The 24,361-nt window shown below is 40.4% G+C and overlaps 2 protein-coding genes across 4 annotated transcripts; one reads left to right on the forward strand and one right to left on the reverse strand.

The window, feature by feature from the left end:
- Positions 1-93: 93 nt before the first annotated feature.
- On the forward strand, positions 94-11,994 carry LOC306716064 (N-acetyllactosaminide alpha-1,3-galactosyltransferase-like). 3 transcript variants are annotated; one of them, XM_079186621.1, is made up of 6 exons: positions 96-377; positions 2,030-2,072; positions 2,185-2,274; positions 2,376-2,471; positions 10,959-11,096; positions 11,228-11,994. In XM_079186621.1, exons 2-6 carry the CDS (start codon positions 2,068-2,070, stop codon positions 11,910-11,912), a joined length of 1,014 nt encoding a protein of 337 aa, XP_079042747.1. In that variant the 5' UTR covers positions 96-377; positions 2,030-2,067; the 3' UTR covers positions 11,913-11,994. The 3 variants fall into 3 exon arrangements, with proteins under 3 accessions (XP_079042745.1, XP_079042747.1, XP_079042746.1); XM_079186620.1 differs by having other exon boundaries at positions 96-372; positions 2,028-2,072; XM_079186619.1 differs by lacking the exon at positions 2,030-2,072 and having other exon boundaries at positions 94-372.
- Positions 11,995-12,443: 449 nt separating this feature from the next.
- LOC306716065 (uncharacterized protein) lies at positions 12,444-24,123 on the reverse strand. Its single transcript, XM_079186622.1, has 17 exons — positions 23,992-24,123; positions 22,802-22,978; positions 22,586-22,706; positions 21,519-21,730; positions 21,316-21,411; positions 20,703-20,868; positions 20,333-20,404; positions 19,318-19,433; positions 17,890-17,985; positions 16,932-17,042; positions 16,660-16,757; positions 16,436-16,550; positions 16,109-16,221; positions 15,664-15,805; positions 15,130-15,266; positions 14,885-15,002; positions 12,444-14,116 (listed from the first exon to the last, which is right to left on the reverse strand). Exons 1-17 carry the CDS (start codon positions 24,004-24,006, stop codon positions 13,913-13,915), a joined length of 2,109 nt encoding a protein of 702 aa, XP_079042748.1. The 5' UTR covers positions 24,007-24,123; the 3' UTR covers positions 12,444-13,912.
- Positions 24,124-24,361: the final 238 nt, after the last annotated feature.

Here is a 24,361-nt window from a genome sequence, read left to right on the forward strand (position 1 = left end):
ATCAGTCTGGTCCTTCCCCTTTTTTTGATCAAGGGCGGTTTCGACACTCCGTGAACTTCTGCAAACACCAGGATAATATAAATGTAGGGTGTGGGCACATTAACGCTCCTAGAGAATGACTGTGGAGCTGCCAGTCTCCTGTACCACTGCACAGGTTGGCTAAAGGACACACCTGCGTGACGTTAAGGCGGATGAAGATCGGATTGGATTTAACGTGCGCAAAATGTGCCGTTCCACTGTTCACCTGAGAACACACAACGTTGCTGCGCAGTGTGCCACTTCGTGACGGACACTACAACATTCAGGTTGAATCTTGTCCTGTAAATATTTTTGGACGATTTATGGATGTATGCGCGTGACAGCGACTCACGGGTAAGGTAGCAACACTTTTTTTTTAAATCTCTGTTAGAAAATGTAGTATTTTGTTTGTTCAGTGGACAATATATGTTCGTTTACTTAACGCGTGTTCAGTACATGTCGCATGCATACAGATTGTAAAGCCCTCTGAGGCAAATTTGTGGTTTGTAATTTTGGGCTAACTAAAAATGAATTGAATTGAATCGGCCAACACTAAGATACGACTTTATGAGAAGGTTTTAGTCTGATTGTTGGATGCTACGTTACTTCCGGAAACGGCAAAAAATAATAATGAACTCTTGTTGTTGTTATTATTATTATTATTATTATTATTATTATTATTATTATTATTATTATTGTAACTCAGCCAGAGATTCTTAAGAGTTTAAACAGCGTATCCTACCATTATAGTCTTTGAGACACATCTAGGATTAAACCCACGGAAGACAAAAGCCCAGGGTAACCACACACACACACACACACACACACACACACACATATATATATATATACATACACACACACACACACACACACACACACACACACACACACACACACACACACACACACACACACACACACACACACACACAGAGAGATGGGCAAAAATGCATCAAAATGTATTTTGATAGAAAATACCCCAAAATAAATGTAATACTACAAAATACTGGTGCCATAAAATGTAACAAAATACATGCATTTTGTATTAAAAATATAGGAAATACTTTTTTCTAGATTTTCTGTTTTCTCACAATTTGGTATAGCAGAGCATTCAGGTTTATATAATGTACACAAAGCTCTGGTGAACCCCACAAAAAGGAAGAACAGTCACAGAATGTCAGTGTAACTAAGCAAAGCTATTGAAAGACAACAACTTGATTATGTATATATATATTTTATTAATGGGACTTAACAGCCAATAAACTTTGGCTTTGTATCAACAAGAAAATATTCATCACATATGACATACAAGCTCCCAATCTCCCTCTTCCTATAGCTAGCTACTCAACTGATAAGTTAACTTGCTAAACACTGGCTATGCACTAGCCTAGACAGCATGCTAGCGTCATTAGCATGTTAGCATCGATCGCTAGCTTGATATTATAACCATAACCATCACCATGTATATACAATAGGCTATGTAGCCAGACCCAGCATAAGTTATACATCAAGCAAGTTGACATCTCACACTCAGATAAAATATTTAACTTGACAGATAATCCGTTGAACTTGAAGATCTGAAGACTGAACTCGTGAACTGTTTTTTGATTCGTGGAGGAAGTATTTTGAGTATTTTAAATACAAAATTACTCCACTCTAAAGTATTTTGTTACAAATTACGTTAGATTTTGAATCGGCCCTATCAAATACAAATTACAAAATACTCAAAAGTAATTGAAATACGTATTTCAAATACAAGTAATAGAAATACTGCCCATCTCTGTATGTGTGTGTGTATATATATATATATATATATATATATATATATATATATATATATATATATATATATTTTTTTTTTAACATGTTTATTTCTTTAATATAACAATATAAAAGTAAAACCCTTCAACACAAGCAGCCGACTTGCCTTAATGGATACACTTTAACAGCCCCTTCTCTTTTCTCTCATCTTTTCTGAACCTGCTGCCTTTGCTTTCTTTTACAAGAGACTTCCTGGTCTACTGAGCTTGGAAGCATTTTTCAACCATGGGGTATCTAACATCTTTTTTTTAAAAATCAAAGTTATTGTTATTGTGCCACACAGTTTTGCATTTTCAGAATTGTGATTCAGCGTTTAATCAGTCTGTGGCTTTTTTCCTGTAGACATGTTCAGAAGATGAAGGGTATTTTGAAATGTGTGCTCTGCATTCCTATCACGCTCTGTTTTTTCTACATGATATCTCCATCGTTGAGGTGAGTCTGTATTTCAATTTTAAAAAAACACCACATTACTCTACTAGATAAGTTATGCAAACATAACATTGTTTAACTTTGGTTATCTTTTTTGGTATCAGACTTCTAGTAGGCCTACTACCTATGGACGAATGCTCTTTGGAAAGTGCAAAGATGCTGGTTCTTGACAACAGTGTGGACACCAGCCTCAACCTTTGGTAAGAACATTAAAACCTTACGTTTTGGCTGCACAGATGGTCATGAATCCACTGTTTACTCACCACTGAAAGTACTAGAAATAAGATGTCCCTTTGTAAAATGTTCAAATTGAGAGAAGTCAAACCAACATTACCACGTTTGACATGTTGAGAAGTCAACGGTTTAATCACTGAATATTGTTTTCTTAAATTTCCCCAATCCTAACCATGTGAAGTTCAGGGCAAATTATTTTTTACTTCCTGACGCAAATAAGAATCGGGTTATTTGTGATGCCTTTTATTTTTCACAATTTGGGGGGGAAAAAAACTATTGATAATGAATGTGACAAAACACAGCAGGACATTTTAGTGTATATTTCTGCAATATTTGATGTTTTTAAAGCACAGCAGTGTTTAGCCCTAAGCTGCGTTCACACCAAACGCGATGAACGCGGCGCGATTACATACAAAGTCTATGTACAGACGCGATGGCGCGGCGCGTTTGGCGCGTCAAAACGCCGAAACGCCCCAAACGCAGAAGTTGAAATATTTGAACTTCTGCGAAAAAATCGCGTGACGCTCCAGCGCGATAGCCAATCAGCGTTGAGTTGCTCTCCCCGTCATCAGTGAAGTCCTGCCGTTGCTAAATCAGAAAATAAATGCTGTAGCCGCCATGTTCACCCAGAGCTCTACGATACCTCATATCAGTAGAGACCGGACCAAACTATGTGTAGTGTTGAGGCTGAAACTGGTGGAGGAAGCGCAAGGCCGCTGCTGTGTTTACTTCTTTCTGCGCAGGCGCATCATAAAGTAACTCGATCCGGTCCAAATTCAAAACAGTATTTAATTAAACAATGACGACTGTAAACTGATGATGACAATTATAATCTATAATACACTATCGATAGTATGCATCTCGAGAGCAGAGACCACGTGCAACTCCCCTCACAGGCCCGACCAAGTCGGATCCTGCAAAGCGAACTACCATGGCCCGGCGCACGTCCTCGCAAACAGTCCTTTTATGTCCTTTGATGGTCGGAAAGTGTCCCACGCTGTCGCAAAACACAAAGGCCGTCTTCTGGGGTCAGTGATTGGCTTCCAATCGCTCTGACGCCTCCTTCATCGATCCACTGCTCATCTCAATGGCTAGCCCCCTTGTGACATCACCTCTGACATCACCTCTGACCTGGGACCGCATGGTCTTACCCAGGAGTGCTCTCTGTTTTATGGCCGTCTGCTTCCCTCCGTCGTCTCCGGTTCTCCTCCTCCTTCCTTGGCCATTTGTCCAGCACCTCTGTGTCCCCTTTGATGTCTCTGCCTCATGGCTCAGAACCCCCATAACGATGTGACTGTACTTTGGTTCAACACTTCCAATGATTATGTTAAAAGACTCCTACAAGTAAACTTATTGCAAACATATAATATCTTCTATAAGTAAACATCCTGTAAACCTATATTACATTCCATAAGTAAATATATTGTGACTCTTAACATAATTTACATTCTCATCATTGTGACAATTTCATTCACCACTAGGGGTGCTATAAATTCTACTAAATAATGCTTTTAATTCTTAAATTCTCCACAAATCCCCCCTAATTCGCTGTTCACAGCGAATTAATCAATTCCCTGGAATAACACAATCCCTCACAATTGAATATTAAACAGTTGTATCCATCAATGCATCATCAACTCATAACTGGTTGCTCTGTATATCTGTTTCACTAATTGTCAATCAATCTCTGCAGGAATCCACTTGAACATCTGCATTAACAATTCTTGAGGCTAATACATTCAAAAGCATTTCTAACAGTTCTCGTGTAGCATTTCTAAAATAAGTACAAGCTGTGTAGGGAAAAGGATCATTCTTTACACAGGTGTCATGATGTGTAAGCAGAATAGGTGTTACAATTTACATGCTGAAAAACAGTAGACAACACATTGTGCCTCTAAGGCCACTTAGTTCCAGGTGTTTCATCGTCGTCCAACGGTGGTGAATTTGCTTTTCACTCGTGTCAATTTAGTGATACATCAAAATTATAACCTGCACTGTACAGTTACCAAAATAAAAGTATAAGATTCAATCTCCTTCCATGTCCTATCTTCTAAAGTCCTATGACTGAATTAGAAGACTTGGATTTTAGTCATATCTTTTACAAAGGTTGCAATTTTTTATGACGTTACCAAATACAAAATGTGGATCTATCTTTACAACAAAATCAAAAAATGACATTACATACCCCCCTTTGCCACGCTATCTCTGCTGTAAACTAATTTAGCGTAACAATGGAAGCGATCATGTGGCAATTGTCTAGGCTTATTCATTCACAATTTTATAATAATTGAATATCACACGTAAGGAATATTTTTGCAGGCACACTTAAGGCACAATTCTACAGGCATCAGCTGCAGAAATTCCTGTTCAAGAGAAACAAATCTGTTATGCATCTCCATCTTTATTACTGTTGTTTATCAAGATCCTTTGTGCTTTTGAAGTCAGTGTATTGAGTCTGACTTGCTGCCAGTCAGACATCACAGCATTCCTCGGCCTCGTAACAGAACACTTGTTGAATCTCCCCCTCTTACAACTCAGATTGTGTGGGAGACAGAGAAACAGAGACACAGCAGTACTTTTTGTCCAATACACAAATTTTAACCATTATAACATAACCTTTCCACTTCTCTAAGTCATACTTCTTCTAACCTTCCTCTAGTTCACGTAACATATGTGCTGTGCAGTGAAGTGAATCAGCCTGCATGTGACATTCCAAACATCTTTACCTTAATAGTTAACGTGACTTGTTTTACCTTTCCAAATCCTTCAATTTCATTCGAATACATCTGATGTGAGTGTTTGTCTAGTTTCTAATGAGTGTATTAAATGTACGAGTTTGTCATTTAAGAATCTAAAGTTAACTCACCCTCTGTGTTGTATTGCGTGCATCACCATCACTAGGGGTCCACTCCGCTTGCCTGCTGCACCCCCCCAGTCTGATTGCTGATTGTCGATCCTTTCACCCACTCCTTGTTCATGGAGGATGAGCAGCCTCTTCTTTGATGTTCAAGCTGCCACTTTTATGGCACCCAAAGTCTTCAGTTGGTGTGTGTCAAAGTCTCAAAGTCTCTGCCCCCCCTTTCAGCTTCCTCTCATGGCCTGATACCTTATCAGCTGGGCATCCTTGCATCTGTGCTGATGAAACTTCTCTGTCCATGTCACACAATTCTCTTGTGTGATGTTTTCCAGGCTCATGGATGGCGGAAAGTCTTCGGTCAGGGCTGACACTGTAGATCTTGAATGAGTCTCGTTCATCTTCTTCATCCTCGGCATGTTGAGTGGTGTCGTCCATGTTGTTTGTGGGTGAGGAGCATACGGCAGCGAAGTGGAATCCCAGATCAGGATTCACTCGACCATGTACCTCGACTAAAAAAAACAAACAAAACAAAAAACTACCCAAAGTTCAGCAGTAAAAGTTAGAATACATCACTAATCTGTAGTTGGCTACAATGTTGGGATCAAATTTAAAAATGACAATCCAATTCTTAGATTATCTGTGTGTGTGTGTGTGTGTGTGTGTGTGTCTCACCACTGCATTCGTCTCTCTCCACCTATGCTTTCCAGTTTACATTTCTTTCTTTCCCTCTTGGACATCAATATATTTGTATTTGCTTCACCTTTTTCTCTGCTCCAAGCACACTCAAAGTTGATCACAATTTTCCTTAGGCAAAAACTGCCTTTTCAAGGAACCCCAATTTGCTTCCCTCCCAATTATTTGATTATCGAAACATTATTATGAATATTACCAAAAATATTCTATGTCCCAATTCTGTGCACTTTTAAATCCCAATTTGACTCAAAAAACAAACAAACAAAATAAAACAAAACCCAAAACAAAACAAAACCCCAAAATGAACAAAACCCAAAATAAACAAACCAATTTTTTATCAGAGTCAATTTTCCAAATTTCAGTATCTCAAAGAAATCTGATTTCTGGCTTTAAATTAATTAAGCACCCCCCTTGGTACTCCTAAGTCATCTTGGCAAACTTGGCTATAAAATGAGCCTCTCGCCGAAGTTGATGTAAACATTATGCAGGCTAGGAGCGTTCAATAAACTCTCTACTCCGTCTACCCTCGAATCTCTATTCTGACTGTAGCCCTGACTGAGTGAAAAATTAAGTATTTTTCTATTTTTCATTACAATTAAAAATTGTAAAATTAAAAATTATGAAAATTAAAATTATGAATTAAAATAAAAAATTACAACTGCTGGAATCAAAGTCTAAATCAACTATGCAAGTTGAAATATGAATCAAAGTTAACAATTGTAGAATAAAATTGAATTAAAACTGAAAGTCAAAATATTGGATTAAAGCTAAACGTACCATCTGAAGTTAAATTATTGAATTGAAACTAATTTCCAATCGAACAAGTACATGTAAAATCATCTACGGTAGTCTAAAATGCTATATTGATACTAAGCAACAATTGAAGTCACTATGCAAGTTAAAAGATTATAGAGTCAAAAACAATGAATGCTACAAGTTTGTCATCAAAAACTTACTTTTGTAATCGATCTACCAATCTACTGGGTGGCGTATTGTAGTTAACTATTTTGCAGTTCTAAACAGATTTCATCTCTAGGTTTTCTGGGTAATGGAGTTTTCTGTAATCATCATGCAATTACTCATCCAAACCGCTAGTTGTGCAGAGTTCTCTTCTTCTTCTATGGTTTTTCAACCGGATGTGACCGGAAACAGCTTGTAGCTAATGCTAGCAGCTACCTCGCTTCGTCTTCTAACGAAACAAGCTAAGCTAACTGGCGAAAACGTTACACAAAGCACCATAGTTTGAACTCAATAACGTGCCGAATTCACACACTATATTTCTGCTAGACCGTGCTTTGACTTCTCCACATGCACCGGTTATTTTATAATCTCCTCGTTTATCTAAATATCTATAGTAAGCACCGGAGCAGGCCTTTAGCTCCCGGCTTCAAACAATTCATTCACACCGTACGTTACCCTTTCTTACAACACAACTTTCAACAACACTACAACATTTATCACAAAATACAGCTGTTACAAAACAAAATGCACAATTCGCCCCATTCATTACCTATTACCAACCCCCAAATTAGATTCCCCTGAACTCAGTCATTATAGCGCTTTTAAGCGATTGAGCCTCAGTCCAAAGTGCAAAATCCTTTAGCGAACTGGTCCCTAGAACTCAGTTATTATTGCGCTTTCGAGCGGCTAGCCTCCGTCCAGATAGCTAGCCCTCTGGCGAACTGTTCGTCTTAATCCCCTAGAACTCAGTTATTATAGCGCTTTTTAAGCGATTAAGCCTCAATCCAAAGTGCAAAATCCTTTAGCGAACTGGTCGTTTTAATTCCCTAGAACGCGTTATTATAGCGCTTTCGAGCGGCTAGCCTCCATCCAGATAGCTAGCCCTCTGGCGAACCGTTCGTTTCGGCTTCTTAAGCTCGTATACAATTTGTACCCTTCCCGTTAGAGTCGTCGTTTCATCAATCACACGACACACTCATGAGACAATGAAACAGCCGTCGCTAATTCCACGTAATCACTCGCAATACGTGCTCAAACTCAATTCACTCGACACTCAGAGCCGCTTATGCCACTCGTATTAGCCCGTAGCTATCTTAGCTTCTTCAAAGCTTGCGTTCTCTTGACGCTCCGTTCTCTTGACGGACCTCACCGGTAGGATTTCGCAACAATATTTAGAGCCCGAAGCTCATAGCGTTAACAACACTAGTTAAATAAGTATTTCAGATTGCAAATGCACCTCATACAGTATTACAGTCACTCTAAATTTCTACTTTACCGGCTTGCGTTCCTCCTCGTGTCCAGCATTCAGGAGACATCAATCGTGGGACACTTTCGCCTAAGTTTCCTAGTCTACCTATGCAGATTTTTATTAAAACGGCTCTGCGTACCTTTAGTTCGTGCGCACTTCGAAAGTGTCCACCGATCCACGTCTCCTCAGCCTTCTCAGAATTCCATTTGCCCCACGTTGGGCGCCAAATTGTTGAGGCTGAAACTGGTGGAGGAAGCGCAAGGCCGCTGCTGTGTTTACTTCTTTCTGCGCAGGCGCATCATAAAGTAACTCGATCCGGTCCAAATTCAAAACAGTATTTAATTAAACAATGACGACTGTAAACTGATGATGACAATTATAATCTATAATACACTATCGATAGTATGCATCTCGAGAGCAGAGACCACGTGCAACTCCCCTCACAGGCCCGACCAAGTCGGATCCTGCAAAGCGAACTACCATGGCCCGGCGCACGTCCTCGCAAACAGTCCTTTTATGTCCTTTGATGGTCGGAAAGTGTCCCACGCTGTCGCAAAACACAAAGGCCGTCTTCTGGGGTCAGTGATTGGCTTCCAATCGCTCTGACGCCTCCTTCATCGATCCACTGCTCATCTCAATGGCTAGCCCCCTTGTGACATCACCTCTGACATCACCTCTGACCTGGGACCGCATGGTCTTACCCAGGAGTGCTCTCTGTTTTATGGCCGTCTGCTTCCCTCCGTCGTCTCCGGTTCTCCTCCTCCTTCCTTGGCCATTTGTCCAGCACCTCTGTGTCCCCTTTGATGTCTCTGCCTCATGGCTCAGAACCCCCATAACGATGTGACTGTACTTTGGTTCAACACTTCCAATGATTATGTTAAAAGACTCCTACAAGTAAACTTATTGCAAACATATAATATCTTCTATAAGTAAACATCCTGTAAACCTATATTACATTCCATAAGTAAATATATTGTGACTCTTAACATAATTTACATTCTCATCATTGTGACAATTTCATTCACCACTAGGGGTGCTATAAATTCTACTAAATAATGCTTTTAATTCTTAAATTCTCCACAGTAGACATGTGTGTGTGTAAACCATATGGTACAAACAATGAATAGACGCTGCCGTATTTACGTCTATATGACGTTATCGTGAGTGTTGATGGAGCTGCATACAGCTGTAGTAAACAGCCGACGTGTGGCTCGCTAGACACAGTGAGCTCGATGAAATCCACGGAGCTCCTCCGGACTATGTTATGAACCAGACATGACGGCGTTTAGTTCCCCGTGATATCTGGGACTTCCACAACACGTACTGAGCAGAAATAGAGGCTATTTTTCTACGGTTGATGGCGGACAGTTGAACAGCTTTCAGGCCGATAAGCCACGCCCCCTTTTCGGCGCGTCCAGCGCGATGGACGCGATGCACGCGAATGAACACAAATAGTCCCCGGCGATGCCGGCGGCGCGATGGACGCGATTCGCGCCGCGTTCATCGCGTTTGGTGTGAACGCAAAACATAATTGAATAAATGTAGTAGAGATGTGAGGATCAGTCGATCAATTGATTAGTAGATCGGCAGAAACATAATAGGCAACTATCTTGATAATGAATTAACCGTTAATTATAACCATTCTAAAGTAAACTGAATGTTTCTAGGTTTTGAAGTTCAGTCACCTTCGGTGTCGGGACATTTTAAATACAAAATGATCAATAGTATAATAACTGCAGCCTTAAATTTTAGATTTACAAAAGGCTGATGTGGTTGATACAGTGTACTGAAAAAAGTCTGGTTACCCTTCCCAATGTGAATGCAATATAATTCTTAATATATAATATGAATAAATCAAACTAGGGTAATTATTACAGCAAATTAAGAGCTGTAGAGTGAAATGTACTTGGCCACAGTACTCTTGACAACTAAAGTTGCACAGAAGGCCGAGAATATACATGTTTTACTTCGACCACAGATTACGCAAGACATTTTTTTTTAAATGTAGAAAATTAGAAAAAGGAATTAAAGAAACAAATGAGTGAAATACTTTTTACTGGAATTACTTTTAGGAAAATAAATCATACGGACACAGACTTCTTGAAGCTGGCATAATCCATGTTATAAAGATGTGAGATGTTCTTGATTGTAATGAAATGTTGGAATACAAAAAGTGAAACAACATAAGAGACAAAGTGAATAGACAAGTTGCTGCTTGTTAGAGTTTTCTTAGTTCTTGTGTTACTTTCATTGTAACCAGAAAACATTCTTGTTGGGAGACGACATGTTTTCAGCGCTCTGGTACAATAGTTGCTGTGTATGTGTGTGAGAAGTGTTTTGGTTACAGCAAGGCAGACATGACAATACCTTTTGATACGATCGCGTCTATTGTTTTGGCTTGGTGAGTTCGGATGGCTTTACATGTTACATGCAAATGTTCAGGTTTAAGTGATGCAAGTTATAACTATGATTGCCACAATAGTTGCTTTAGTGGATTTTGCATGTGAGATTAACTGCTATGCTGAGCTGCATGCTGGTAAAGAAGACTTTTGAAAAAGGGAATTCAGTATAGAGAAATGTGTGTAATAAAAAGAAAAAATGAGAGAATCAGCGATCCCACCAAACACATTTTTAAAGTCAATGTATTTATTTTCATCATAATACTAATAAATAATAATTCGCCCTGTATTTCAGGTCCAGATCTAACGTGCAAACATGTACATCTTGGAAAGCGCCCATCATCTGGGAAGGAATGTTTGACCCTGACCTTTACGACCAGGTGCACAAGACGGAAGGATCCTCTGTGGCTCTAACGGTGTTTGCTGTCGGCAGGTTTGTTTTTGCATGTATTCTGTAACAACTGTTTGAATAAACTGTCATCACACCTGAATAAATCCTGGTCTGCCAATTGCTGTTTAGTTTGTTGGAACATGCCGTTGTCCTCTTCTCCCCTCCCACCAAAGGTACCTGGATGCCTACCTCGGGACCTTCCTGAACTCATCAGAGCATCACTTTATGTTAGGCTTGCCCGTGACGTATTACGTTTTTACGGATGTGCCAGAGAAGGTGCCAGACATCAAGCTCGCTCCTCAGCGAAGCATAAAGGTTATCAAGGTGAAGAGGAGCTCCAGGTGGCAGGACATCTCTATGATGCGAATGAAAACCATATCGGATGTCATCGAGTCGGATATTCGCCACCACTGCACGCATGTCTTTTGCTTCGACGTGGATCAGGTGTTCACTGGCAGATTTGGCTCGGAGGCTCTGGGGGATTCTGTGGCCCTGCTCCACGCCCACTACTACCGCATTCCGAAGAGGTTTTTTACCTACGACCGCAACCCAATGTCTAAGGCGTACATGCAAACTGGGGATTTTTACTACCACGCTGCCATCTTTGGAGGCTCATGGAAGAGTGTAAAAGCATTGACTGAGGCCTGCTATCAGGGCATCATGGAGGATAAACAGAATAATGTGGAGGCTCTGTGGCACGACGAGAGCCATCTCAACAAGTACATGTGGCTTCACAAGCCGAGCAGGGTGCTCTCTCCGGAGTACTGCTGGGACACCAGTATCGGCTACAGGAGTGACATAAAAGTCGCCAGAGTAATGTGGGCACCAAAATATTACGATGCACTTCGCACACCTTAGTGTGTTTTGGAAGTAATGTGCAAAATTGACTCCTCTGTTATATAGTTTTCACACCCTTTACTTAATAAACATTATGCTCTCAGGTTGCCGTGCTCCCTGTCTCTTTATATTTAGTTAAACTTCTGCAAGTGTGGATTTTATAATGGAGTGACTACTTCTTTCACTGACCGCCTGCTGCCGCCTAGGTAAATCTATGCAAGTGCTGCCTTTGCTTCATTGTCAATACATATAGGGATTACATATTAATGTTAGTCTGTGCTAGTTGATCAGTTGTGTGAGTCAGTTTGTGAATTACCTCTGTTTCCCAAATCACATTTTTTGGTGAATAGTTATTGTTGTAGTGGCATGAGTAACTACAGTCAAGAGGAGTTGTTTTTTTTTTTTTCCTCAAATTGTCATGCACGATGTAGACTGCTTCATATCGTCACACCAGTTTCTGAGAAAGATGGAAGGAAACGAGAAACCTCTTCTGTATAAAGAGGGGGGGCCATGCTTCCCCGGAAAAAATATTTTGTACGTTTTTGAAGTTGGATGCATCAATCTGGTGCACTTTGAGAGCAACATTTAACGGCTAGATCTATGAGGAACTTTGTGATCTTGTTCTAGCAGGGGTGGAATGTAACTAAGTACATTTAGGCTACTCTGTACTGTGTATAGCCTATTGAGTAGTTAAAGCAGCTGAGTGGCATTTTTGGCAGGTTGGGACACATTTACTGCTGCATGAGGTACTTTTCTGTTGGAAAACTACTTTTTCTTTGGAGGTTTACTTGAAAAACGTGGTAATAAAATGAACATTTGTAAGGAGAAATATATTATCCCAAAGCACTTTGTCCCAGAGATGTTTCTTTTTAAAGGAAAAATGCATGTATTAGTTCTTTAATTTATATAATTTAATAGTAATCTGTCAACAGACGCGTCACTGTGTCACGTAAGTTTCAGACCTGTTGTCTGTGGTCTGACCTCATCAAAAGTCTTCTGAAAGGCATTGCTTTGTGCAACAAGTTGCCCTGGCTGCACATTAGAGACTCCCGTAAAGCACCGACAATTAATATAATTTCGTTTGTTTATTTGAATATATGATAACTAGGCCACACATAAAATGTCCAAGTTGTGGAGTGGTAGTGTTGGATATAGGTTTGAGGACTTGTAAGACCATAATGTGGTCCATTCTTATGCATTACATCTTGTACATTTATATTAAATGTTTGTGCATGATAGTTTGATATGGAGTTAAAGTGTGAAAGCCATTACTGACAAGTTGCTGTAACAGCCAACCGATATATCTGTGACCACTAATTCAGAATGGATCCCTTTGGTTAAAAATCTGTTGAGATGTAGCAACCGTCTATTCAGATGTCTCGGTGTGTTTGACAGACCAAGAGGCCAACTGGACAAATGACTGTTTGTAGTTTAAATACCAACAAATACAACGGGCAATCGGAACAAAAATTACATTTTGAGGCTTTAATATAAACATAATAAAAGTACATTTAATTTAATACGGCAGAGCTGTAGCTCCTAAGGCGAGTTTAGAATGAACAGCTGCTACGGTATGTACTGTGGTTTCTCAATTGCTGCTGGTCGCAGAGTGCTGTGCAAAACAGCTTGTTTTCATTCGTGCAAAGGAAAAAACATGAGGGTGTGAAGATAAGGCTGAAGATGGAAACTGCGATAGGTCTGCGTAGGTTGTGTGGGTTCTGAAATTCATGCATTGTAAATGGTCGATCAGGTTTTAGGCCTTTAGAAAAGTTTGAAGTCTAGATTTTGAACAGTTACAAGAAATAGATTTATATTTATGAGAATGTTCAACATTTTTTGCATGAGAGCTGTTGTCACTCAGATCTGGAGAGTTCAAGATTGTTGTTACTTAAAAATGAAACCAAATGAAAAGACAAAGACAGAGAAAGGGAAATTCTTCTGGTGTTTGGTTTGTCAACTTAATTTATTTACAAATCACTATTTCTGTACAGTATATTCATGTTGCAGATAGACGGTAAATCTTAGGAACTCGTACTGTCTGAGTTGCTGAGAGCAGCCGGGGGAGTCGAGGGGTCTGAGTGTCTCTGAGCAGAGGTTAGGTTCAGGTAGCCCATCTCTGCTGATCGAGAAAGAGGCCCAGAGAGGAAACGGTGACGGGAGGAAGTCACATCTGTCTGCTTTCTTTGAGTTTTGTCCAATGCGTCCTGCATACGATTCTTCAGTTCCTAATAATAATTTAAAAAGTTGTCTTACAATGACCACAGTAAAGAATATGCAGTAAATCAGAGATTCTCAACCTTTTGTAACTTAAGGCTCACTTATGATTGCTAAAAATATATTTGCAAATTCAGAAAAGAACAAAACGTAGAATGACCTAAAAATATACTTGGTTGTAAATATGTTATGCACCCGTCATCTGTCATTGAAATTATACTTTGTTTGAATTACTATGTTCTTTATTTATATGCAAGTACATTTAGATGTAAAATAACTAGCTTTGTAAATTACAAAAAACATTAATTGAAAAGTTGTGTCTCCATTTTTTTGTTTTAGCTGCATGGCCCTTAGAATGGCAATGTTGGTTGGCTTTTCATCTGGTGCAATCATCTGGTCAAAATGTTTGGTCATAAAACAATCATTCCTATCAGCCCCAGCTGTACTTTGTAAATAACAAGAAAAAAACTCAAGAATTACTAATTAAATGAACAGTAAACATATACAGCTGATTATAAATAAACTAAATTAAGATTTGATGTCCCAAAAAGGAGTGGACAGAAGTAACACTTATATGGTATAAGCCTTTCTTTATTCATAATAATGAACTTAAGGTTTATCACATATACACATAAACAATCATGCTAACAGGCTAAATTAAATTGGTGAACATGGTCAACATTACACCTGCTCAACAATAACCGACATGTTAGCATTATCACTGTGAGCATGTTATTATTATGGTTAAAGATAAAGGAGACTTAGCTGTGCCCCCGTACCTCAGCAAAGTGGAGTGATTGCAGGTTTTGCAGGGTGCGTTCCAGGACAGCTAGCTGGTTGGACATGTGGAGTATTTTGTTTCCTAGTTTCTTGTTTTCCATCTCTAGAAAATCCACCCTTGAGATCAATACAAACATCTCTTTGTGAATGATCACACAAATCGTAAATCTGCAGTAATCCTCTGAACATAATGTGTGGATTCTGGAATCATACCGTTAAGTGTTGGCTGTTTTGAGTTAAGTACCTGCATTTGGACAAAGAGGCTGTTAGATTACTGTCTTTCTTGTTGTGCTCCTCCTCATTTAGCTGCTGTAGTAGCCTTCTCCTCTCAACAAGTAGTTTCTCATTTTCCACAGTAATACTTATGGTAAGCTCTTTTTCCTGGAAGAGAAAAACAATTTGAATTTCCTTCAATTAATCATTGTTTTATATAATGCCATTTGTTCCTAAAAGTCTATAGAGTGAGTCAATACAGGAATTACACCATGACTCAGCATCTCCTACGGGCTTTCAGCGCTGCCACCGTTTACCATATTCCATGATGGGCTGCTGTTACCGTGGTCACTGAGTCAATATATTTACATTCAGCAAACACTCTTGTGTTAACACAGGTGGGGATACATTGTGATATTGAAATCCATCATGTGAAAAAAGAAATTCTAAAACAAATAGTGATTAATTCAATTTGAAACCAGAAATACCACTGAACATATTATTAAAATCCAGGTGCCCCACCTCAAACAGAGTTTCTTTAGTAGGACAAAAGCTCTAGATTTACCTTAGATAATGAATGGGAACACAACGACAGCTGCCGCTCTAGATTCTTTATCTTCTCAACACGCCATGTCGTTTCCTCATCACGTTTCTGTTTGGCTCGACACAGTTTTGCCTTGTGCTTTTCCTTCATTTCATGGCATTTACTGTAACACGATGGACCAAAGTAACACATTACTTATATTTATTATATTAAATGACGATTTAACTGTGGCAAAAGAAAGCCATACAACATATATTATCATCATATTGTACTATGAAGGGACATTGTCATATGTTGTCACCAGTGTCAACGTTTTTAATGTGCTCTGCAGGGTTGAAGAAAAGTCTTTGTTCGATCACACATACAAATATTATTGGATAAATAAAATATTACAGTTTCATCAAGCCTTAAATTGTGTTTTTTATTTTCCGGCAGGTTGCTCACGGCAACTTCATGGGTCTGTTACCTCCGCTCTTTGTCGAGGCATTTAAGGGTCTCACAGATCTCCTTCTTGAGTGTCTCACACTCATCTTGGGTGGCCAACAGAGTCTTTACTGCTTCTTGACGACCAGGACACTCCTGCATTCCAAAGTACAGACATCGGCAAAGATAGGAGTTAACCGTGCATGTACAATGCATACATTAGCAACTCAAGCTGGCACATTGAAATAAACCTTTACCTTTTTATGTGGTTGGCAACAGTCTGCCCTTTAGTACTGGCCAACAGTCGCACAATGAATGGAACTTATAATACGTAACCAGATATAGTCCTGATAAATATATAACAAATTACCTCACGCAGTGTGTTGTCGTCGTTCTGCAGCAGCTGTAGTTGTGTCTGTAGCTCTTTATCATCTTTCAGCTGACTGTGAGTGTTTTCAAAATGTTGCCCGTTTTCCTTCCACAGCCTTCAAACACACACATGAACCTTCACTAACCCATGTGTTACTGCAACATTGAGAGTTAGCATGCACATACAGCAGCTGCTGGATGGTGTGTGGAGGTAGAATCTCCTACTTTTGATCCTGAACATTGTTTTCTTTGGTATAGATGGTAGCTATGAGGTTATCCGGGTCATAATGGGAAGTATCCAGCTGCTGCTTGAGGGAATGTACCTGAAAGGATAAGAGCTTTTGACATCATGTATTAGGAAACAAAGGCCATTGCAGTCCATTTCTTGAACCTGACGCTGTTTGACATCAAATCCAGTTGTAGTCTGTTTGAATTGGTGATAGCAGTGAAAGCGATATTATCATGTAATGCTCAACAATGTGTACAGTGAACCCTACTGTAGCTAACTCATTAACCAGGTTGGCTTGATCCTGCACAGTGAGGAGCTGCTGCTGCTGCTCCTGCAGGGCTGACTCCAGCCGCTCCACCTCCCTCTGCAGAGACACCACCTGAGAAACATTACGCAGATTGATGTCCACATACAGGCTTGGCTGACGGGAGTTTTTGAATCACAGGCAACAAAGCTTCCAATGGGTGTGTTGTAATCCGAGCTTCTCCCGGCTTTGTTGACTTTAACGTTTAACCCATGACTTTCTTTAATTTACACTGACATTTCAAGTTATTGATGATTTAAAGAGATGTAAAGTGCGGTGCACTGGCAAGTATAACTGCAAATGAAAAAATGTCAGTGGCATAAATATTGGAGACAATTAGGTAGACCTTCAGGACTTACTCCTAGGGTTTGGATTCTGGAACACTTGGATGATGCTTCATATTCATTAAGACATTTGATAGTAGTTTTGACCAGTTTATTTGATTGGGAGAGAGCTGAAATATAGCAGTCGGGGCCACTGAGTTTGACACCCATTCAGTGTAAAACAATCCATGATAATTTGCATTAGTTTGTTTTCAGATCCTATTTCTGTGTACTCAATTTCTCTTTTGACCAAAGGCATCTTGTCTGAGCAGTGAGCTCCTCTTGTAAATGTCTGCAGGTCTGGTTGCTCTGTACTACCGCTGCTGCTTGAGACTAAATAACAGAAATAGGAAGGTACTTTTTCAACACAAACATGCACAAAGTAACAGGTGAGTCATTTTGAAGGACTTTGAGGAACAAAAGGTCCTACCGGTGATTTACCAGAAATTAGACATCAACTAGTCTGTTTGTGCACTGTCTCCTACATCAAAGTGGTATCTCTTCATTAAATTAAAGGCAAATACGGGTGACAACGACAAAGATCTGCAGCTGTTTCAGTATCAGATGTAATGCTCAGGGGTTTGTGTCGTAGGACTTACTTTAACTAACTTGTTGGCCTGAACCTGTTCAGTCTGCTGCTGCTGCTCCTGCAGGGCTGACTCCAGCCGCTCCACCTCCCTCTGCAGAGACAAAACCTGGGAAACAAATATATAAAAAGTGAGTGAGGCTGAGTGTAGGGATTTTAAAGACTTGTAATTGTTAATGCAAATAAATGTGTCGTGCTGACAAAAAAAAAAAAGAGAAGTGTCTCTAAATGTGATTTCATTCAGCACTTGACTTTGAACAGAGCATACTGTAGCTTTTGAACATCTAAAACAGATATTTGTTTTCACAGTTAATCGGTTGGCCTGAACCTGCTTAGTGTGGAGCTGCGGCTGCTCCTGCAGAGACACCACCTAAGACAAACACATACACAGCACAGTAGGGCTGCAACTCATTGTCCTTACAGATTCATCTGCTGATCATTTTCTCAGCCAATCAAGTAATCATTTCTATATACATATACAGCTGTTCTCTACCACAGGACCTACTGGTGGGCCTCAGAGCGTCATCTAGTGGGCTGCGGAGGTACTGCCAAATGGTTGGATTAAATTAAAAAAATATTTCTTTGGTAATTTACAAAGCCTGTTATCTTTATATCTAAATGTGCTCAGTTTACTATATTGACAAAAAATAAACAAATCTTCACATCTGAGAAGCTGGAGCCAGTGCATTTTGGTTACTTTAGCTTGAAAGAAGATAATTCAATTATCAAAATGAATGCCAATTCATGTACAATGGTTCCCGTCTGTTGGTTGAGCAAACAGGAAAGCCATTGGTAGACATCAATGGTCAATCGTCATTGATCTGTATTTCTACACCATACACATTGAACATATGCTGTGCTATACAAACACAACTCTCAGCGAACAGAATGATTGTGAATGTAAACACTAGCAGTCCATTGGCTTAGTTATTATCTGTATAACGCTAGATTATTCCCTAAAACGTACAGGGCAAATGCACAACCTTTTGTTACTGTTGAGACATTAATGTTGCCAGAATTAGACTCATGAACATTATACCGTAGAAAAGGGAAATAGCACTTAACTATGCACTTTGTTCAGGCTTAGATGTAAGCGAGCTTTACAACATGCAGAGCACACACACTCGCCAAAAAGTGTGATTTAGCTCCAATTTTAATATGGGCCCGCAGTTTGAAATAAAGTAGAGTGAAATAACTGCCTTAGTCTGCACAACTGAGGGCAAAATTAGGACCTTCTTTCACCCTCATATAATGAATAACATATTAATAATACCAGCTGAGAGCATCAATGAGAGTGAAGTGTGTGGTTCCTACTAGAACTATCAATGCTTGCTTATTCTCTTACGGAAAGTCGAAAGTGTTTGCTGCAAAATACTGTGGAAAATACAATTCTTGATGTAGTGTTTACTGATAAAGTACCTTATTCCAGCATCTATCTTACCATCTGCTGCAGAGAACCTTTCTCAGCATCCAGGGTGCGTACCCGGCTCCTCAAGGCTCTGATCTCAAGGTCCAGGCGATCGTTCAGCTCTTTGGCCTTTCGCAGTTCCACTATTTCTGTTGAAGTAAAGTCAGGTGATGCACTTATCTGATTATAAATAATACATGTTAATAACGTCACTGTTATCACGCATTCTTGTCTGTGAAATCCTGCTCGACTGTGAGTATTCTAACATGTCGCATACTGAAAATACAAACATTGATCATTTAGGTTGGGTTTTTTGGGGCACTTTTTTATATGATTTAACCAAAAATGTAAATATTGTAGTGAGTCTCAGATCTACGGCAGCGAGGTGACTCAGTCAGGTTGGCATTTCTGTGTGGCGTTTGCACATTCACCCCCCTGTATGTGTGTTTCCTCCCACAACCTCAAGACCAGGAGGGGCCAGATTCAAAAACGGTGTAGCTTCAAGACTAAAACAGAAACCATGCAATCATGCAAACATGCAAACGCAGAAATATGCATATCCTTTTCGTCAGATCTATATGTATGTATGCCTGACTCTGTATATCTCAATCACTGTGGAGCTGGGCGCACAAGCCTGATTTCCACAAAAAGACTAAACTACTGACATCCTCCATAAATATCAGTTTATGTGTAGGGCAAAGGAGTATGCATGTGTTTTGTGCGTACACATATTTTATACATCTGGCCCCTGCAGGTTGAGTGAAATTTAAAGAGTAAATCATCTTAGTGGTGGGAATGCGAGTGTGACTGTGTTTGTTTACGTGTGTAATAGACTGGTGACATGTCCAGTGTGTTCCTTGCCTCTCACCCAGTGCATGCTGGAATAATCTCCAGCCTGTGTGAGTAAGTATACGAAATAGATTCATCTGAGCTGTGTGGTGGATTGTAGCTTGTAACTTGTCTGCATTTTACACCCAACATAAGCTCAGTAACATCTGGCAATTCCTTGGAAACAGGCTAAAGAATACACATGAAAAATCATTCTTACCATAGCTCTTCAGTTTTTGTACTTCCTGCCGGAGTTCATCTACCTCCTGCTGTGCTGCCTGCAGCTCAGGTTCTAAGAAGCACAGACGCGAGAATAAACTCAGAGTTGCTGCCAGAGTTTCCTGTTCAGTTCAGAGCAGTGAAAGTTGGTGGTAACTTCAGTATAAGTTCAGTGTCTGTTTGTATATTGTATGATGGTAAAATAACTTCTGAATGCTAGTAATATACAGTATATATATAAAGGATTATGCTGAAAGTTTGTGATGTTTTGTTTTCTGGCAGTGTTGGGAAACTTGATTTAACTTTATAAGCAAGTTAGAAATGGTGAAAAAACACAGTCTGCTGCTAAGTAGCTGATAAATATCTCTCACCATAAGCTCTTTGGGTCAAATGAGCAGACTCCAGCTCATCAGTCAAACGCCGGATCTCATTGTGGGCCATGGCCAGCCGGCGGGAGCCCTCCTCCAGGTCCCGCTCCAGACGGGAACATTCCCTCTCAACGCTGCTTGTCTGGCCAGCCAAATGCCTGGCTTCAATCTAAAGAGAGAGGGAAAGAGCACCTGAGCAATAGTGAAGTGATTGCCCTACAATGAAGAGAACCAATTAATAAAAAAATTAAAAAATGTTCATAAATGCATGTAAAAACAGACAAGAGACCTTGAGAAGTGCACTGAATCAAGATGCATCAGTGGTGTAGTATCTTGAATTTCTTCTGCCATGCAAAGTTGCCTAGCGTGAGCTGGTAACAGAGCTTAATAACACTGGAACAAAAACAAAAGGTTGCAGTTAATGTGGATGCTGCTGAACAGAAGTTTTTAATGGAAAACATGCAAAAAAGATCCTCATATTGAAGCGTGCACTTTGGGATACACAAATTGAAGTCACTGTGGCTTATTGTCCCTGATTTTGCAACTGACCTGAGTGCAGTTTTTAGTGTTTGTTAGTATGGGATGCAGAAACTTTACTGTCGATAAACAGACATACAGGAATAAAAGTATGTTTGCTCTGTGAAGCTTTGTGGAGTCCAAAGAGTCTCTTCCATGGGCTCTGGCCGTGACGTGGTGCCCCCTTGTGGGAAGACTGTGGAACAAAATTAGATCACAGAGTAAGTCTTTGCCCTCAGGTCAATGTACGTGTACAGCGTGCCCTTTTAACAAATGAAGAAGACAAAGAAATCTTCCTCTAACCTGGTTTGCATTGCTGTTCAATGCCTGGGCTTCAGTCCCCAGCAGGATGGCTGTGTTTCCATCACCGGTCAGATTGTTAGGATCCTCACTCAACTCAAGCAGGGAGGCTCTCTCCACCAGGAGGTAGGCCACCTGCTCACTGGGGTTGCTGTGAATCAACTCTGTGAGACCCTGCTGGTACAGCATCTTAGCCACCTCACTTATCTGGGAATCTATCACAACAGAGTATAATGACAAGATATATATAATGCTTTAGCATCTGAAAATGTGGACTGGGGGGGGTGTCTGGGGTCTGCCACACTCCCACTTCCCCCTTCATTGCCATTCCCCATCCATCCACCGGATGCCTTTCCGACTTTCCCACATGTCACAGTCACCTGATCACCTGATCACCTGTTTCCACTTTCACTCGTCAGCCCTGCAGTATATAACCAGCCCTTTTCCACTCATTCCCCACCAGATTGTCAGAGTTGTGCTGCTGATTTCCAGCCCTTGAACCTTGCAACATGTCTCTCGAACCAGACTCTGGTTATGTGCCTGTCTGCCTGCACCCTTTTTTCCCTGGCCCCTTCCTGTTACCTGTCTCAGTTACACCTGTTAAGACTTCCTACCCAGGCCAGTAAACATATGTACCTTGAGCTGCTCCTGTCTGCCCTATTGTCTGCATTTGGGTCTTATTCCTTGCTGCCCCATCCTCACGCAGCATGACAGTTGGTTTGGAAAATGTACATTTGGTTAACCGCTCCACCTCTTCCTCCACCAACTGCAGGTATGACATGTCTTATCAAATTGTCCAACAAGATGGGACAGCTAACATGGCTTGTGTTGCCGTAAAAAAAATGTGCGAATGATACATTAAGAAGAGAGCCTTCAGTGCATGAGACAAAATACCTGCATGTTATTCTCAAAATATATACTATTAAGCTATTGGGAGAAAATACAACCATTTTAAGAGACTATTTTTGTCATAGTGCAGATGCAAATCCAGAAGTTTTAATGATGTCACTACTGCTCTTGCTGTTGGATTATTCTTATTTGTAGGTAGTGCACAGGTAAAAATGTCCAACCTTGAAGGGATATTACGCGTCCCAGCTGGTCCTTGAGCTGATCGTTTTCATCTTGTATCTCCTGAGTCAAAACATCTTTGTGCTCTGTAAAGATTCGGATCTGCTCCAGGGACTTGCATACCTTCCAGACGAGACAGAAGGCCGACACAGACGCTCAGCTATTCTTTCTCTTCTTGACAAAATGGTGACGTCACTGGTAATTCAGTGGTAACTTACCTCTGCCATCTCTGCAAAGTGTTGTGATCGCTGGGTGTCCAAGTCCCATGTCACACCGTTAAGACGGCTCCTTGTGCGCTGGAGGCAACTCCATAGCAAACACAGCTGAGCCTCCTTAGGGGAGTCAGGAGCGAGTCCCTCCTCGCTGAACCATGTGGCCATCTGCTCCAGCTCCTTCTAGGGATGGTATGGGGGACGTGTGGACATGGTCACAGACAACCCACCATATCTCATACTTAGAAAGGACTTACTGTCTCGGACTACTTGCATTGTTATCTGCACTGTTGGAGGAGAAACTGATTTACACCGCCAGTCTCTCATTATAATGATGTTGACATTATGTCATTTTACTGTGTTGATACGATATCATTATTAAAAGATGCATTTTTTAATCCCACCCTGCAAGTTCAGTTCACTTACTGTAATGAGAAACCAAAGATGATAATATGATTAAAATACATATAGCTAAACAATGTTTTAGGATACGATTAGGTGATTGTTAACCTTGTATTCACATGTTAACCTACATCTCAAAATGACAATTAGGCTTCTCAAAATAATCTTTATGAATGAAGACTCCCCATCTCTGAACTACAGTGAGACATGCGACACTTCTCTTGGCTGTGGCTGAAGTTATTTGCACATTTTGGGAACAGCTGTTTCTCTTTCTCTGTGACAACAGCTGTCATTGCCATGAACAGCCTCTCCCATGTGTATTGGTGGTGGTCTGAAACTTGGAATAACGGAATAATAAAACAAAACAATAAATGACCCCACTTTGTTTTGTGTGTGTACGTTAACCCCTGCAAGCTCAGTTATTGTAATCATGCTCTGCACCCACACTTTCAGGAAAACCAGCAGATCTGTATTACAATTGTAGTAAAGGTACCTACGTTTCCAAAGATGCAAACTATATCAGAAGGAAAATATGTGATACAGGATGCACGAGACATCTATTGGATTTCCATTTGATGGAATGGAGCAGCATAACGCATCTTCACTTAGTGTAAACTGGAACAAGCTGACGATGCGGTTGCGTGATAACGTTGCAGTGTGGACTAAGTTGCTTTAGTGTGATTGCATCACAAGCGTCCTAACGTTAGTCTGTCGTTAAAGTTGTACTGGGTTTTAGCTCGCTAGATAAACTGATCCGATACGAAGACAACGTAGAATGCGTTCGGCAACGTTACCTCTGGTTGATCCATTTTGATCCAACTTTCGACCGTTTACAATCACTTGTCAGCATTAATTATTATTGTCGTTTTTTTTTTTAAAAGTCCGACATAAACTCTTCACACCGAAAATCAGCCCTCACGTAGCTCCCCGTGCGACGTAAACATTGGAGTCTCTCCCCGTTGTCCGACGGTAATAACGGTCCATAACAAACAGTGACGCACTCGCGCAAACGTTACTCCCGCACACTTTTTGGGTTAAAAACTCGAAACGTTCACGTCAAAACCTGAGAGAAAGAGTGGACACGTGATGCGGGCAGATGTTGAAGGAATGTACAGTAAAGTTTCATGGTCTGTGGTGGGAATAAGTGATGGTGCGAGGATCTGT

The sequence above is a fragment of the Pholis gunnellus genome (assembly GCF_910591455.1).
Source record: "Pholis gunnellus genome assembly, chromosome: 3".
Lineage (NCBI taxonomy): Eukaryota > Metazoa > Chordata > Actinopteri > Perciformes > Pholidae > Pholis > Pholis gunnellus.

Coding starts and splice junctions, on each gene's coding strand:
- LOC306716065 (XM_079186622.1), bottom strand. Junction 21,412..21,518: donor TGAACAGCAATGCAAACCAG/GTTAGAGGAAGA, acceptor TTTGTTCCACAG/TCTTCCCACAAGGGGGCACC. Junction 19,434..20,332: donor ACAAAAACTGAAGAGCTATG/GTAAGAATGATT, acceptor TTACTTCAACAG/AAATAGTGGAACTGCGAAAG.
- LOC306716064 (XM_079186619.1), top strand. CDS start 350: ATGCGCGTGACAGCGACTCACGG. Junction 373..2,184: donor CGCGTGACAGCGACTCACGG/GTAAGGTAGCAA, acceptor TTTTTCCTGTAG/ACATGTTCAGAAGATGAAGG. Junction 2,472..10,958: donor GACACCAGCCTCAACCTTTG/GTAAGAACATTA, acceptor CCTGTATTTCAG/GTCCAGATCTAACGTGCAAA.